Raw genomic sequence first — 19489 nt, 5'->3', positions numbered from 1 at the left:
CTGTACTGATCCTGAGTTATATCCTGTATTATACACCAGAGCTGCACTCACTATTCTGCTGGTGGAGTCACTGTATACATACATTACATTACTTATCCTGTACTGATCCTGAGTTACATCCTGTATTATATTCCAGAGCTGCACTCACTATTCTGCTGGTGGAGTCACGGTGTACATACATTACATTACTTATCCTGTACTGATCCTGAGTTATATCCTGTATTATACTCCAGAGCTGCACTCACTATTCTGCTGGTGGAGTCACTGTGTACATACATTACTTATCCTGTACTGATCCTGAGTTATATCCTGTATTATATTCCAGAGCTGCACTCACTATTCTGCTGGTGGAGTCCCTGTGTACATACATTACATTACTTATCCTGTACTGATCCTGAGTTATATCCTGTATTATACTCCAGAGCTGCACTCACTATTCTGCTGGAAGAGTCACTGTGTACATACATTACATTACTTATCCTGTACTGATCCTGAGTTACATCCAGTATTATACTCCAGAGCTGCACTTACTATTCTGCTGGTGGAGTCACTGTGTACATACATTACATTACTTATCCTGTACTGATCCTGAGTTACATCCTGTATTATACTCCAGAGCTGCACTCACTATTCTGCTGGAAGAGTCACTGTGTACATACATTACATTACTTATCCTGTACTGATCCTGAGTTACATGCAGTATTATACTCCAGAGCTGCACTTACTATTCTGCTGGTGGAGTCACTGTGTACATACATTACATTACTTATCCTGTACTGATCCTGAGTTACATCCTGTATTATACTCCAGAGCTGCACTCACTATTCTGCTGGTGGAGTCACTGTGTACATACATTACATTACTTATCCTGTACTGATCCTGAGTTATATCCTGTATTATACTCCAGAGCTTCGCTCACTATTCTGCTGGTGGAGTCACTGTGTACATACATTACAGTACTTATCCTGTACTGATCCTGAGTTACATCCTGTATTATACTCCAGAGCTGCACTCACTATTCTGCTGGTGGAGTCACTGTGTACATACATTACATTACTTATCCTGTACTGATCTTGAGTTACATCCTGTATTATACTCCAGAGCTAAACTCACTATTCTGCTGGTCGCTGTGTGCATACATGCCTGGCTTAGTTTTAAGCTGTCTCAGTTTATGACAGTAATAATACAATTTGTAGAACTTTTTTAGATACAAAGTTTAAAAATTCTTTAAAGAAAACTAGAAGGTTTTCTCTGGATATTAACCCTGCAGTGTCTGTCTCACTCTCCGTCTTTTACTGCCGGTATGCACCCCTCCCCTAGTACTAGTATTAGAGTGGTGGGCTCCGGAGAGCTGGATGTTCTAGCAGTTTTAGCGCTGTTTGTATAATGAGCGCTGCGGTGAACGGTTGGGCATTATGTCTGTCGCTTCTTCCTGCCTCGCTATAGATTGCCTTTTTGTCCCTTTTTCTGTGTACCGCCTCCTCCGGGGTCACTCACCTTTTGTTATGTGCGGGTCCCTCAGGGCATTATTAAATCTGCTACAAGTCCATTACACGCTCGGCTCTTGGAGATAACTTTTTAGCTGCTTCTAAAAGAAAAAAAAAAGGAAACTCTGCTATTTTAGACTCCGTTGCGCCTTTGTGATCACAGATGGAGGCAGCGCTGGAGGATGCGCGGCCCGGACCAGTCCTCAGAACTCAAGATACAGGAAAGTTTAGCCCTAAATGTGACCCTGGTTCATTCCCGGAATCGTCTCAGCGAATCCTGAAATATGGTTTTATTCTGTGGAAAAAATTCACCGGGTCACGTGTGTGTGGGGGAGGGGGAGAACAGAAGAACAGAGACACCTCAGAACCTCAGAAATTGTGCAAGAAAGAAGAAAGTAATGCGTCGATCCACCATGCTGGGGTCTGCTCCGCAGCCACGATGTAAAGATCAGATAAAGATAGAAAATTCAGCTTCTGTCCTAATAAATCTACAGGAGATACAGGAGAAGATCCTCAATGTGGGGGCTCCTATCATCGTCTTATCATCGTCTTCTCGTCGTCTTATCGTCGTCTTATCGTCGTCTTATCGTCGTCTTATCGTCGTCTTATCATCGTCTTATCATCATCTTATCATTGTCTTATTATCAATATCTTCCCATCGTATTCCCATCGTCTTCTCATCGTCTTCCCATCTTCTTCCCATCGTCTTCCCATCGTCTTCTCATCTTCTTCCCATCGTCTTCTCATCTTCTTCCCATCGTCTTATCATCGTCTTCCCATCGTCTTCCCATCGTCTTATCATCGTCTTCCCATCGTCTTCCCATCGTCTTCCCATCGTCTTCCCATCGTCTTCCCATCGTCTTCTCATCGTCTTCCTATCGTCTTCCCATCGTCTTCCCATCGTCTTCTCATCTTCTTCTCATCTTCTTCCCATCGTCTTCCCATCGTCTTCCCATCGTCTTCTCATCGTCTTCCCATCGTCTTCCCATCGTCTTCCCATTGTATTCCCATCGTCTTATAGTCGTATCATCGTCTTCTCATCGTCTTCTCATCGTCTTCTCATCGTCTTCTCATCGTCTTATCATTGTCTTATTATCAATATCTTCCCATCGTCTTCTCATCGTCTTATCATCATCTTATCATTGTCTTATTATCAATATCTTCCCATCGTATTCCCATCCTCTTCTCATCGTCTTCCCATCGTCTTCTCATCGTCTTCCCATCGTCTTCCCATCGTCTTCCCATCGTCTTCCCATCGTCTTCCCATCTTCTTCCCATCGTCTTCCCATCGTCTTCCCATCGTCTTCTCATCGTCTTCCCATCGTCTTATAGTCGTATCATCGTCTTCTCATCGTCTTCTCATCGTCTTCCCATCGTCTTCTCATCTTCTTCCCATCGTCTTCTCATCGTCTTCTCATCGTCTTCCCATCGTCTTCCCATTGTATTCCCATCGTCTTATAGTCGTATCATCGTCTTCCCATCGTCTTCCCATCTTCTTCCCATCGTCTTCCCATCGTCTTCCCATCGTCTTCCCATCGTCTTATAGTCGTATCATCGTCTTCTCATCGTCTTCCCATCGTCTTCTCATCATCTTCCCATCGTCTTATAGTCGTATCATCCTCCTATCATCATCTTATCTTATCATTGTCTTATTATCAATATCTTCCCATCCTCTTCTCATCGTCTTCTCATCGTCTTCCCATCGTCTTCCCATCGTCTTCCCATCGTCTTCCCATCTTCTTCCCATCGTCTTCCCATCGTCTTCTCATCGTCTTCCCATCGTCTTATAGTCGTATCATCGTCTTCTCATCGTCTTTCCATCGTCTTCTCATTGTCTTCCCATCGTCTTATAGTCGTATCATCCTCCTATCATCATCTTATCTTATCATTGTCTTATTATCAATATCTTCCCATCCTCTTCTCATCATCTTCTCATCGTCTTCCCATCGTCTTCCCATCGTCTTCTCATCGTCTTCTCATCGTCTTCTCATCGTCTTCTCATCGTCTTCCCATCGTCTTCCCATCGTCTTCCCATCATCTTCCCATTGTCTTCCCATTGTCTTCCCATCGTCTTATAGTCGTATCATCGTCTTCTCATGGTCTTCTCATCGTCTTCCCATCGTCTTCTCATCGTCTTATAGTCGTATCATCCTCCTATCATCATCTTATCTTATCATTGTCTTATTATCAATATCTTCCCATCCTCTTCTCATCGTCTTCTCATCGTCTTCCCATCGTCTTCCCATCGTCTTCTCATCGTCTTCTCATCGTCTTCTCATCGTCTTCTCATCGTCTTCCCATCGTCTTCCCATCGTCTTCCCATCGTCTTCCCATTGTCTTCCCATCGTCTTCCCATCGTCTTATAGTCGTATCATCGTCTTCTCATCGTCTTCCCATCGTCTTCCCATCGTCTTCCCATCGTCTTCTCATCGTCTTCTCATCGTCTTCCCATCGTCTTCTCATCGTCTTCCCATCGTCTTCCCATCGTCTTCTCATCGTCTTCTAGTCGTATCATCCTCCTATCATCATCATCTTATCTTATCATTGTCGTATTATCCTCAATATCTTGTCTTCCTCTTATCGTCTTATCATCAAAATCTTATCATCGTCTTATCATCGTCCTATAATTCATCTTTTCAACATGTTATCATCTTTTTTTATCCTCTTATCATATCAATGTCGTATCATCATTTTATCAACATCTTAACGTTATTTTATCATTAACATAATTTCAATATCTTATTGTTTTATTATCTTATCAACAGTGTATCGTTTCATCATCCTCTTTTTATTGTCTTATCGTGTTGTCATATCAACGTCTTATCATCCTATCATTATCTTATCATCTTTTCATTGCCTTATTCTTATCTTATCATCATCTTGTCATTGTCTTATCATAATTTTATCATCTTACCATAATATCAACGTCGTATCATTGTTTTAACATAATCTTATCATAATCCTATCAACGTCTTGTCATCTTATCAACATTGTATCGTCTCATCATCCCCTTGTCATCATTTTATCATTGTTTTATCTTTATAATCCGGCACCCAATGCTCCAGACTTCCACTAGTCTAGGCTCAAAAAAAAGGCTGGATTTGCCCCAGACTCTGGGGAGATGATATTCTGGCACTGGACGTTGGATGTCTCAGCACCAATGTCTGCTCTTACATAGACCTATATAACAACGGCTGTAGTGTACATAAAATAGAGGGGGTGCCAGAGCAAAGATGGTGCCAGGTTTTACAAGACAGAAGGGTCTGGTGTTTGTCAGCCCGTCAATCCATTAGGCCAATTCCCCACCCCCTGGTTACTAACGATGCAAAGTCCTGCATAGGTTCTCACCACCCTGTAGAAAAAGTTTGGGTCTATCCAGGCTTCTCCTCCTTTCTCCAAGGGCCCCATAGGTGTGGAACTTTTATACATACGCCCTTGAGCATCACAGCATGGGGATGTCACCCCGGGCTCTATATACCATGGGCGGCAGTGTAGAGGTGTCAGTGTCTATGGAGATGTCACCCCGGGCTCTATATACCATGGGCGGCAGTGTAGAGGTGTCAGTGTCTATGGGGATGTCACCCCGGGGTCTATATACCATGGGCAGCAGTGTAGAGGTGTCAGTGTCTATGGAGATGTCACCCCGGGCTCTATATACCATGGGCGGCAGTGTAGAGGTGTCAGTGTCTATGGGGATGTCACCCCGGGGTCTATATACCATGGGCAGCAGTGTAGAGGTGTCAGTGTCTATGGAGATGTCACCCCGGGCTCTATATACCATGGGCGGCAGTGTAGAGGTGTCAGTGTCTATGGAGATGTCACCCCGGGCTCTATATATCATGGGCAGCAGTGTAGAGGTGTCAGTGTCTATGAAGATGTCACCCCGGGCTCTATATACCATGGGCAGCAGTGTAGAGGTGTCACCCCGGGGTCTATATACCATGGGCAGCAGTGTAGAGGTGTCAGTGTCTATGGAGATGTCACCCCGGTCTCTATATACCATGGGCGGCAGTGTAGAGGTGTCTATGGAGATGTCACCCCGGTCTCTATATACCATGGGCGGCAGTGTAGACGTGTCAGTGTCTATGGAGATGTCACCCCGGGCTCTATATACCATGGGCGGCAGTGTAGAGGTGTCAGTGTCTATGGAGATGTCACCCCGGGGTCTATATACCATGGGCGGCAGTGTAGAGGTGTCAGTGTCTTTGGAGATGTCACCCCGGGGTCTATATACCATGGGTGGCACTGTAGAGGTGTCAGTGTCTATGGAGATGTCACCCCGGGCTCTATATACCATGGGCGGCAGTGTAGAGGTGTCAGTGTCTATGGAGATGTCACCCCGGGCTCTATATACCATGGGCGGCAGTGTAGAGGTGTCAGTGTCTATGGAGATGTCACCCCGGGGTCTATATACCATGGGCGGCAGTGTAGAGGTGTCAGTGTCTTTGGAGATGTCACCCCGGGGTCTATATACCATGGGTGGCACTGTAGAGGTGTCAGTGTCTATGGAGATGTCACCCCGGGCTCTATATACCATGGGCGGCAGTGTAGAGGTGTCAGTGTCTATGGAGATGTCACCCCGGGCTCTATATACCATGGGCGGCAGTGTAGAGGTGTCAGTGTCTATGGAGATGTCACCCCGGGGTCTATATACCATGGGCGGCAGTGTAGACGTGTCAGTGTCTATGGAGATGTCACCCCGGGCTCTATATACCATGGGCGGCAGTGTAGAGGTGTCAGTGTCTATGGAGATGTCACCCCGGGCTCTATATACCATGGGCGGCAGTGTAGAGGTGTCACCCCGGGCTCTATATATCATGGGCAGCAGTGTAGAGGTGTCAGTGTCTATGGAGGTGTCACCCCGGGCTCTATATACCATGGGCGGCAGTGTAGAGGTGTCAGTGTCTATGGAGGTGTCACCCCGGGGTCTATATACCATGGGCGGCACTGTAGAGGTGTCAGTGTCTATGGAGATGTCACCCCGGGCTCTATATACCATGGGCGGCAGTGTAGAGGTGTCAGTGTCCATAGGGTAAGTATATACTCTACATGTTTCTGCATTGTGTAATATTTGAGTATTTCCATTCTCCGGTACTTCGATGGTCCCCGGCCAGATGATCAGACTTTATTACTGTATTATTTAGATCCCCCCCGCAGTGTGAGCACCCCTCGTTTGCCGGACCGCTCAGGAGTTTTGGTGGATTTTCATGACGTGAATTTTTTGGTGCAGTTTTTTTTATAATTAATTTGGAGGATCAGCATATTAATAATAATAATTCAGCGGGTGACCTGATATCTATGGAGAGTGACTGCGCCGTGACTTCCAGAGATCACACGCCGCTCTCATGGAGCCATTAGCTAATGAAGGAGCGCGTCTGAAGGTCACCCCTCCCCCGCTGCGCTGTGATATAATAATGTCGCTCTAATGCGTATGAACATAAGTGAATTATCCGGCTGGAGTTCTGCTGCTCGCTCAACCATAATTGTGTTGGGGGGTTAACGGTTAGGCCTGGGGGGTCTTCACTTATTACGGGGGACACCATCTGCAGGAGGCTACACCGCCATGTCCACAAATCTGCTACATTGTTTCACTCTCAGTATTTGCTACATTCATTCATTTCTGACTGTGCGCTGCTCCTGCGTATGTGAGCGGACTTCACCGGGCTGACAAGATCAAACAAGAAAAGATCTGCCAGCGTTGATTTAACTCTTTTTTTTCCCAGTGTTTTTCGCTGCGTTTGTTGCCCACGGCCATTGAATCTAATGCAAGGACCACGGGCAAAGAACGCCGCAAAAAACGCTCAGAAACGAGTGCCGCCGGATTTTTGTGCTTCCTACTGCTTTCAGTGAGAGGTCAGAGGCGCAAACCTTAATTGGCCGAAAGACGCCCTGGAAAAGCAACGCCTCGGCCTCCCATTGAAAGTTTAAGCAATTTGGACCGTTTTTTTGGCACTGATCTGACGTTGTTTTCGCATCAAAATCCGCAGTGAAAAAACTCTGTGTGAACTGACACAAAGGGTCGCTCCAGTAAATAAAGATTCATCATTATATAATAAAAGTTCTAGTAGACTTTGTGTTTCAGTTTCTTACTATTTACAAGAACTTTATTTGCTGTCAGTGAATGGGAACAGTCGTTCTTCACATCCAGAGCGTCACAATGTATCATCTGGGAACGAAATATTTAGAGGCATCTAAACCAGAAGGCAGGAGGTTGCAGTGGTGCAGATGGGAAAGGATGAGGCTTTCAGTGGTTCTATATCCAGAGACTTGTATTGTGTGCTCTGTATGGCGGGGGCTGCGCTATCTGACCCCCTCTCCTCTTATCTCCGCAGTCAGTCCCAACCAGAACGCCCGGCCGTGTAAAGTGCCCTGTTCCCTGCGCACCTCGTGTTCCAACTGCACCAGTAACGGCATGGAGTGTATGTGGTGCAGCAACACCAAGCGATGTGTGGACTCCAACGCCTACATCATCTCCTTCCCGTATGGACAGTGCCTGGAGTGGCAGACAAACACCTGCATCTGTAAGTATATCTATCTATCTATCTATCTATCTATCTATCTATCTATCTATCTATCTATCTATCTATCTATCTATCTCATATCTATCTATCTATCTATCTATCTATCTATCTATCTATCTATCTATCTATCTATCTATCTATCTATCTCATATCTATCTATCTATCTATCTATCTCATATCTATCTATCTATCTATCTATCTATCTATCTATCTATCTATCTATCTATCTATCTATCTATCTATCTATCTATCTATCTATCTATCTATCTATCTATCTATCTCATATCTATCTCATATCTATCTATCTATCTCATATCTATCTATCTATCTATCTCATATCTATCTATCTATCAATTCAATTCAAAGAAGCTTTATTGGCAGGACCAAATACATATTAGCATTGCCAAAGCAAGTAAGAAGTAAGGGAATGAGGGATAGGGACTGAGGGCTTGGGGATAGGGACACATCTAGGGTCGGGGTTATACGAGTCCATGGCATATCATGTCTCTCTCAGTTTATGGCATGCAGTGACATATTGTGCCGCTGTGCCCACTGTGGTTTCCTCTTCACCCAGCAGGATGTAGAGTTTCTCTTCCTCTTCCATGGAGCTGAAGTCCGGTAAGAGATCAGAGAGTCTCCTGAAGTGAGTGTCCCTTACTGCTGAGTATTTGGAGCAGTGTAGCAGGAAGTGGGCCTCATCCTCCACGGCCTCCTGGTCGCACTGTTGGCACAGTCGGCTCTCCCTGGGCTTGTAGGTCTGTCTGTGGCGCCCGGATTCGATGAGCAGGTTGTGGGCGCTCAGTCTGTAGCGGCTCAGGATCTGTCTGTCTCTGGGGTTTGGCAGTTTCTCCAGATATGGCGCCAGTTTATATTCCCGCTGTAGACTCCGGTATATTGTCAGTTTCTGGGATGTCTTTATGTCGTTCCTCCAGTCACTGATATATTCCTCTTGGCCTTTGTCTATTGTCTTCTTGATTTCGGCTTTTGTGAGGCCGCGCTGGGTGACATTTTCTTCAGGCCGGGTCAGGGTGAGATGTTCTGGGGGGCCTGGTTTACCTGGGACCCCTTGGTGTAACAGGGCTTTATGGTGATAGGAACTTTGCCTGCTGCTGTGTAGATGGGCCCAGAATTATAGCGCCCTCTTCTGGATTGTGAGGTGTAGTGGGAATCTGCCCAGTTCTGCCCGACAGGCACTATTTGAGGTGCTCCGATGGACTTGGAGAAGGTGTTTGCAGAATTCTAGGTGGAAGATTTCTGTTGGGCTGGAATCCCACCTTGACCAGTCTGGGTATGTGTCCGGACCCCAGACTTCACTGGCATACAGGAGGATTGGGGAGATGATGGAGTCAAAGATTTTCAGCCAGACCGTCACTGGTGGTTTGAGATGATAGAGTTTTCGTCTGATGGCATAGAAGGTTTTGCACGCCTTGTCTTTCAGAATCTCTATGGCTTGTTTAAAGCTTCCTGATTGGTTGATTTCTAGGCCCAGGTAAGTGTACCTGTCGGTCGCTGTGATTGTGGCGTTATTTAGTGTGAAGGTCGGGTGCCTGGGGGATTTTGAGTTTCTCTTCTGGAACACCATGATGTTGGTTTTCTTGGCATTGATGGGTAGTGCCCACGTGGAGCTGAATTTTTCTAGGATTTGCAGGTTGTCTTGGAGACCTTTCTCGGTTGGTGATAGTAAGAGAAGGTCATCTGCATACAGCAGGAATTTCACCTGGGTGTCATGGAGGGCGAGACCTGGTGCTGAGGAGGATTCCAGAGCTGTGGCCAGTTCATTGATGTAGATGTTGAAGAGCGTTGGACTGAGGCTGCAGCCTTGTCTGACTCCTCGGCTCTGCTGGAAATCAGCCGTTCTTCTCCCGTTCACCTTCACGCTGCATCTGTTCTCTGTGTAGGAGCTTCTGATGACGTCATAGGTTTTACCTCCTATTCCGCTCTGCAGCAGTTTCAGGAATAGGCCCGGGTGCCACACTGAGTCAAAGGCCTTCTTAAAGTCCACAAAACAGGCGTAAATCTTCCCATGCTTTGTATTGTGGACGTGGCTCTTGATGAGGCTGCGCAGGGTGTAGATGTGGTCAGTGGTGCGGTGGTTTGGCATGAACCCAGCTTGGCTTTGGTGGAGGACATTGTGCTGGGAGAGGAAGCTGAGGATTCTCTTATTCAGGATGCTGCTGAACAGTTTCCCCAGGTTGCTGCTGACACATATCCCTCGGTAGTTGGCCGGGTCGTACCTGTCCCCACTCTTGTGGATTGGTGTTATAAGGCCTTGGTTCCAGATTTGCGGGAAGTAGCCGGCACTCAGCACTATATTAAATAGTTTGACTATTGCGGCCTGTATTTCTGGCGGGCTGTGTTTTATCATTTCTGGTGAGATTCTGTCTAGGCCGCTGGATTTTTTACACCTTATGTCTGAGGTTCTCTCTGTTACTTCTTGCAGTGTTATTGGTGTATCCAGGGGGTTTTGAGAATCTTTAAGTGTTTCCTCCATCGCCTTCAATTTTGATATTATTTGTTTTTGTTCTTGGCTTTGTTCTTCTTTCGGGATATCTTTGTAGAGGTCCTTGAAATATTGGAGCCAGATGTTGCCATTTTGGATATGAAGGTTGTTTTTCTTGCAATTTTTGCCCATGTGTTTCCATAATTCCCAGAACGAGTTGTCATGGAGGGCGTCTTGGAGTTGGGTAAGTTTGGTGGAGATGTGCCTTTGTTTTTTCTTTCGGAGGATGGTCTTGTATTGCCTCTGTATGTTGCTGTAGGCCTCCTTCAGACCGGTGTTGTTTGGGTCTCGGTGCTTCTTATTTGAGGCATTTCTTAGGGTCTTCCGTACTTCTTTGCACTCACGGTCAAACCAACCGTTAGGATGTATTTCTTGTGGCCTCTTGTAGTCACATCTTTTCAGGTCAGACTTCTCTGCCATGGTATAGAATATATTATTGAGGTCATTTACGGCCTGATTGACCCCTCCTGGGCTGGTCTCATACACCTTGTTGTAGAGGTTGTGAAGCATCTCCTGCACTTCTGGTCTGTTCATTGTCTCTTTATATTTTATAGTTGACGTTTTGGACCATTTATAAGATGGGGGCAGGTTGAAGAGGCCGGTTTGATGTGGTTTTTGTGCAGATGGTTTGTTTGTGGATTTGATGTATAGAAGTAATTGGTTGTGATCTGACAGGTGCGTTTGTGTAGTGACTATGAGTGCGCCAATGTTTGCGGGGTCCATGTCCGTGATGGCATAGTCTACTACACTGCTGCCTACATGGGAGTTTAGTGTATACCTTCCTAAAGAGTCTCCCTTGGTGCGGCCATTCAGTCTATCTATCTATCTATCTATCTATCTATCTATCTATCTATCTATCTATCTCATATCTATCTATCTATCTATCTATCTATCTATCTATCTATCTATCTATCTATCTATCTATCTATCTCATATCTCTCTATCTATCTATCTATCTATCTATCTATCTATCTATCTATCTATCTATCTATCTATCTATCTATCTATCTATCTATCTATCTATCTATCTCATATCTATCTATCTATCTATCTCATATCTATCTATCTATCTATCTATCTATCTATCTATCTATCTATCTATCTATCTATCTATCTATCTATCTCATATCTATCTATCTATCTATCTATCTATCTATCTATCTATCTATCTATCTATCTATCTATCTATCTATCTCATATCTATCTATCTATCTATCTATCTATCTATCTATCTCATATCTATCTATCTATCTATCTATCTATCTATCTATCTATCTCATATCTATCTATCTATCTATCTATCTATCTATCTATCTATCTATCTATCTATCTCATATCTATCTATCTATCTATCTATCTATCTATCTATCTATCTATCTATCTATCTATCTATCTATCTATCTATCTATCTATCTATCTCATATCTATCTGTCTGTCTCTATCTGTCTGTCTGTCTGTCTCTATCTGTCTGTCTGTCTGTCTGTCTGTCTCTATCTGTCTGTCTGTCTGTCTCTATCTGTCTGTCTGTCTATCTTTTGTTTATAATCTTCTGTCCTTGGTATAATACAAATCATCTCTCCTGTACTGACCTCCTGCTGAGCTTGTGTTTCTTCCAAGCAGAGCTGCAGTGTAAAGCATGGAGGAGGGACAGAGCAGCTGATCAGACAACAGGTGGATTTCAGATTGCCTAAATCTCCAATAGACAATGCTGCAAATCTGAGTCTGATACTTTCTGGGCTCTAATGCAGCAACCAACGCTTCTTAGTGTAAAGCAACTTCTAAGCGTTGGGGGGGGGGGGGTGGCACTGACTGACGTACAGCTCCCCCTCCTCTCCTGCAGCTGTATATTATAACCATATATATATATAGCTGGAGCTTACTAACATTATCAGAGCTCTTCTCTTTGCTCCCCGGTTTGTAGCAGCGCAGATAGAGACGTATTTATACAGATGTAAGTTCCGCAGACGACCTGTGACACCACAAGTCCCAGCATGCACAGCAGCCGCAGCTCGCCCTCTGTTCTCAGTTGTTGCTGCAGGTCCCGGGCCCTTCGCCAAACACTTTTGATTTACTTAAGTAGAAAAGTTTCTTACGTTTTACAGCTCCTACAAAGTGGTGTTAATGGCGGTTATTTACGCTGCGTCGCGCCCTGTGACTTTCTGCAGCTCTTCATGTCATTCCAAATGTCTTGTTTTATGTCCTACACAAGACGTCCTGCCGCCCTCCTGTGCCACCGACTCTCCCTCCATCACTGCTGCGTTATTAGGGTCAGCACCAGGGAAAGAGCAGCGACTGGCGCAGCCGCAGGCGTCACTGTGAGGTAAAAGGGGAAATTCCTGTATAAGACTGAATTAGAAATGGACTACAGCTCTGGATGTGACTAGAGTATAAGACATAATATGAGCAGTACTTCTAAGTGAAGCAGCGGAGCGCGGTTCCTGACTCTGGCAGCGGGCTGAAGGTCTGAGATGGGCACTAAGTCACACGTGCCAGCCCTTACATTACCCGCTACTGGACGGGTCCACCGCCAGTCCCATCGCACTCATGACTGCAGTGATTGGAGACAGATGGGAAATTCATATAAAAGAGACTGCAAACAAATGGGAACAAAGTGTCTGCTGGCAAGTACAGGGCGGACATGTGGCGGCAGCAAATAAATGAAATTAGAAGCAAATGAAAGAGACGTATAATCTGCTTTATGTAAAATGGTTGAGGTAGAGGACGGACCGCGACGGTGGGAGGAGGGGGCGCTGCGACGGTGGGAGGAGGGGGCAGTGAGGTGGGGGACAGATCTGCTGCAGACCTGGGGTCAGGTGCTTAGAGGAGACACAAACCAAAAACTTATAGATAACCGCACTCGCCCCAACGTATCCCGGAGCCGTGGCGTCTTGCACAGGTTAATAGCCTGGTCTATCCATTCTAATTACTGCGTCTATATTCACACTATGTGGGGCCGCCATCTACGCTGACACACGCCGATTAATTCACTTCTCATTATGCATCATCTTATAAAAAAATATATTTTTATTAAATAACCTAATAAAATTTGGCGTCCGTTCTGTCGTCTTTGCAAAGACTCCGCACGTCCAAGATTGTATTTTTTTCCATTGTCCGGATACGAAACAATTTCCATAAGTTTAAGGACAGAGAAACAAAAAGAGAGAGCGCTGGGAAGAGTAATGAGATTACGCTCCCCTCACTGGAGAATTGAATATTACATGCGGCATTGAGATTTACTGGCTTTTATGGGTGGTAATTATGTGCATTGTAAAACGAAAGGCATTCGGCCCAGCAGACCTTGGTTCTGTGTTTTGCGCCATTCTCACATCCTATAAGGGGAGGGGGGACGATTCATCAATAATAACCGTAATATTGGACTGATAAAGCTAATAATGTATTAGGAGCAGGTAGAACAAGAGAAGCGCACAAGCTGTTCTCACACCACCATGACCTTGCCGTCACTTTGTCATCCCCAATATCATAGGTGCCAAATGATGGTAGAAAAGACAAACCAACAAAACCCCTGCAAATATGACTAATATCGTTGTATTACTCTAAATCGACACTATAATACTGGTCTTATATACAAGAATATAACTACTATAATACTGCCCCTATATACAAGAATATAACTACTATAATACTGCCTCCTATATACAAGAATATAACTACTATAATACTGCTCCTATATACAAGAATATATCTACTATAATACTGCCCCCTATATACAAGAATATAACTACTATAATACTGCCCCCTATATACAAGAATATAACTACTATAATACTGCTCCTATATACAAGAATATAACTACTATAATACTGCTCCTACATACAAGAATATAACTACTATAATACTGCTCCTATATACAAGAATATAACTACTATAATACTGCTCCCTATATACAAGAATATAACTACTATAATACTGCCTCCTATATACAAGAATATAACTACTATAATACTCCTCCTATATACAAGAATATAACTACTATAATACTGCCTCCTATATACAAGAATATAACTACTATAATACTGGTCTTATATACAAGAATATAACTACTATAATACTGCCCCTATATACAAGAATATAACTACTATAATACTGCTCCTATATACAGGAATATAACTACTATAATACTGCCTCCTATATACAAGAATATAACTACTATAATACTGCCCCTATATACAAGAATATAACTACTATAATACTGCCTCCTATATACAAGAATATAACTACTATAATACTGCTCCTATATACAAGAATATAACTACTATAATACTGCGCCTATATACAAGAATATAACTACTATAATACTGCTCCTATATACAAGAATATAACTACTATAATACTGCCTCCTATATACAAGAATATAACTACTATAATACTGCTCCTATATACAAGAATATAACTACTATAATACTGCCTCCTATATACAAGAATATAACTACTATAATACTGCCTATATATACAAGAATATAACTACTATAATACTGCTCCTATATACAGGAATATAACTACTATAATACTGCCTCCTATATACAAGAATATAACTACTATAATACTGGTCTTATATACAAGAATATAACTACTATAATACTGCCCCTATATACAAGAATATAACTACTATAATACTGCTCCTATATACAGGAATATAACTACTATAATACTGCCTCCTATATACAAGAATATAACTACTATAATACTGGTCTTATATACAAGAATATAACTACTATAATACTGCCCCTATATACAAGAATATAACTACTATAATACTGCATCCTATATACAAGAATATAACTACTATAATACTGCCCCCTATATACAAGAATATAACTTCTATAATACTGTCCCCTATATACAAGAATATAACTACTATAATACTGCCTCTATATACAAGAATATAACCACTATAATACTGCACCTATATACAAGAATATAACTACTATAATACTGCACCTATATACAAGAATATAACTACTATAATACTGCTCCTATATACAAGAATATAACTACTATAATACTGCCCCCTATATACAAGAATATAACTACTATAATACTGCCCCCTATATACAAGAATATAATTACTATAATACTGCTCCTATATACAAGAATATAACTACTATAATACTGCCCCTATATACAAGAATATAACTACTATAATACTGCCCCTATATACAAGAATATAACTACTATAATACTGCCCCTATATACAAGAATATAACTTCTATAATACTGTCCCCTATATACAAGAATATAACTACTATAATACTGCCCCCTATATACAAGAATATAACTACTATAATACTGCCCCTATATACAAGAATATAACTACTATAATACTGCCCCTATATACAAGAATATAACTACTATAATACTGCCCCCTATATACAAGAATATAACTACTATAATACTGCCTCTATATACAAGAATATAACTACTATAATACTCCTATATACAAGAATATAACTACTATAATACTGCCACTATATACAAGAATATAACTACTATAATACTGCCCCTATATACAAGAATATAACTACTATAATACTGCTCCTATATACAAGAATATAACTACTATAATACTGCTCCCTATATACAAGAATATAATTACTATAATACTACCGCTATATACAAGAATATAACTACTATAATACTGCCCCTATATACAAGAATATAACTACTATAATACTGCTCCTATATACAGGAATATAACTACTATAATACTGGTCTTATATACAAGAATATAACTACTATAATACTGCCCCTATATACAAGAATATAACTACTATAATACTGCCTCCTATATACAAGAATATAACTACTATAATACTGCTCCTATATACAAGAATATATCTACTATAATACTGCCCCCTATATACAAGAATATAACTACTATAATACTGCCCCCTATATACAAGAATATAACTACTATAATACTGCTCCTATATACAAGAATATAACTACTATAATACTGCTCCTACATACAAGAATATAACTACTATAATACTGCTCCTATATACAAGAATATAACTACTATAATACTGCTCCCTATATACAAGAATATAACTACTATAATACTGCCTCCTATATACAAGAATATAACTACTATAATACTCCTCCTATATACAAGAATATAACTACTATAATACTGCCTCCTATATACAAGAATATAACTACTATAATACTGGTCTTATATACAAGAATATAACTACTATAATACTGCCCCTATATACAAGAATATAACTACTATAATACTGCTCCTATATACAGGAATATAACTACTATAATACTGCCTCCTATATACAAGAATATAACTACTATAATACTGCCCCTATATACAAGAATATAACTACTATAATACTGCCTCCTATATACAAGAATATAACTACTATAATACTGCTCCTATATACAAGAATATAACTACTATAATACTGCGCCTATATACAAGAATATAACTACTATAATACTGCTCCTATATACAAGAATATAACTACTATAATACTGCCTCCTATATACAAGAATATAACTACTATAATACTGCTCCTATATACAAGAATATAACTACTATAATACTGCCTCCTATATACAAGAATATAACTACTATAATACTGCCTATATATACAAGAATATAACTACTATAATACTGCTCCTATATACAGGAATATAACTACTATAATACTGCCTCCTATATACAAGAATATAACTACTATAATACTGGTCTTATATACAAGAATATAACTACTATAATACTGCCCCTATATACAAGAATATAACTACTATAATACTGCTCCTATATACAGGAATATAACTACTATAATACTGCCTCCTATATACAAGAATATAACTACTATAATACTGGTCTTATATACAAGAATATAACTACTATAATACTGCCCCTATATACAAGAATATAACTACTATAATACTGCTCCTATATACAGGAATATAACTACTATAATACTGCCTCCTATATACAAGAATATAACTACTATAATACTGGTCTTATATACAAGAATATAACTACTATAATACTGCCCCTATATACAAGAATATAACTACTATAATACTGCACCTATATACAAGAATATAACTACTATAATACTGCACCTATATACAAGAATATAACTACTATAATACTGCTCCTATATACAAGAATATAACTACTATAATACTGCCCCCTATATACAAGAATATAACTACTATAATACTGCCCCCTATATACAAGAATATAATTACTATAATACTGCTCCTATATACAAGAATATAACTACTATAATACTGCCCCTATATACAAGAATATAACTACTATAATACTGCCCCTATATACAAGAATATAACTACTATAATACTGCCCCTATATACAAGAATATAACTTCTATAATACTGTCCCCCTATATACAAGAATATAACTACTATAATACTGCCCCCTATATACAAGAATATAACTACTATAATACTGCCCCTATATACAAGAATATAACTACTATAATACTGCCCCTATATACAAGAATATAACTACTATAATACTGCCCCCTATATACAAGAATATAACTACTATAATACTGCCTCTATATACAAGAATATAACTACTATAATACTCCTATATACAAGAATATAACTACTATAATACTGCCACTATATACAAGAATATAACTACTATAATACTGCCCCTATATACAAGAATATAACTACTATAATACTGCTCCTATATACAAGAATATAACTACTATAATACTGCTCCCTATATACAAGAATATAATTACTATAATACTACCGCTATATACAAGAATATAACTACTATAATACTGCCCCTATATACAAGAATATAACTACTATAATACTGCTCCTATATACAGGAATATAACTACTATAATACTGCCTCCTATATACAAGAATATAACTACTATAATACTGGTCTTATATACAAGAATATAACTACTATAATACTGCCCCTATATACAAGAATATAACTACTATAATACTGCATCCTATATACAAGAATATAACTACTATAATACTGCTCCTATATACAAGAATATAACTACTATAATACTGCTCCCTATATACAAGAATATAATTACTATAATACTACCGCTATATACAAGAATATAACTACTATAATACTGCCCCCTATATACAAGAATATAACTACTATAATACTGCCTCTATATACAAGAATATAACTACTATAATACTGCCCCTATATACAAGAATATAACTGCTATAATACTGCCCCTATATACAAGAATATAACTACTATAATACTGCTCCTATATACAAGAATATAACTACTATAATACTGCTCCTATATACAAGAATATAACTACTATAATACTCCTATATACAAGAATATAACTACTATAATACTGCCCCTATAAACAAGAATATAACTACTATAATACTGCCCCCTATATACAAGAATATAACTACTATAATACTGCCTCTATATACAAGAATATAACTACTATAATATTCCTATATACAAGAATATAACTACTATAATACTGCCCCTATATACAAGAATATAACTACTATAATACTGCCCCCTATATACAAGAATATAACTGCTATAATACTGCTCCTATATACAAGAATATAACTACTATAATACTGCCCCTATATACAAGAATATAACTACTATAATACTGCTCCCTATATACAAGAATATAACTGCTATAATACTGCTCCTATATACAAGAATATAACTGCTATAATACTGCCTCCTATATACAAGCATATAACTACTATAATACTGCTCCTATATACAAGAATATAACTGCTATAATACTGCTCCTATATACAAGAATATAACTGCTATAATACTGCCTCCTATATACAAGCATATAACTACTATAATACTGCTCCTATATACAAGAATATAACTACTATAATACTGCCCCTATATACAAGAATATAACTACTATAATACTGCCCCTATATACAAGAATATAACTACTATAATACTGCTCCTATATACA

The 19489-nt window shown here is 40.2% G+C and overlaps 1 protein-coding gene across 1 annotated transcript in view; it reads left to right on the top strand.

Moving 5' to 3' along the window:
* Positions 1-19489, top strand: part of ATRNL1 (attractin like 1) — a gene marked incomplete at its 5' end in the record, with an annotated part of 491004 nt that overhangs the window by 71488 nt on the left and 400027 nt on the right. Inside the window, one exon of the mRNA XM_075842684.1 lies at positions 7820-8008. Within this exon, the coding sequence (XP_075698799.1) occupies positions 7820-8008 (189 nt within the window). The remainder of the gene's footprint in view (positions 1-7819; positions 8009-19489) is intronic.

The sequence above is a fragment of the Rhinoderma darwinii genome, chromosome 11, assembly GCF_050947455.1.
Source record: "Rhinoderma darwinii isolate aRhiDar2 chromosome 11, aRhiDar2.hap1, whole genome shotgun sequence".
Lineage (NCBI taxonomy): Eukaryota > Metazoa > Chordata > Amphibia > Anura > Rhinodermatidae > Rhinoderma > Rhinoderma darwinii.
Note: the sequence above shows the minus strand (reverse complement) of the source record. Positions and strands in the feature narration are given on the sequence as shown.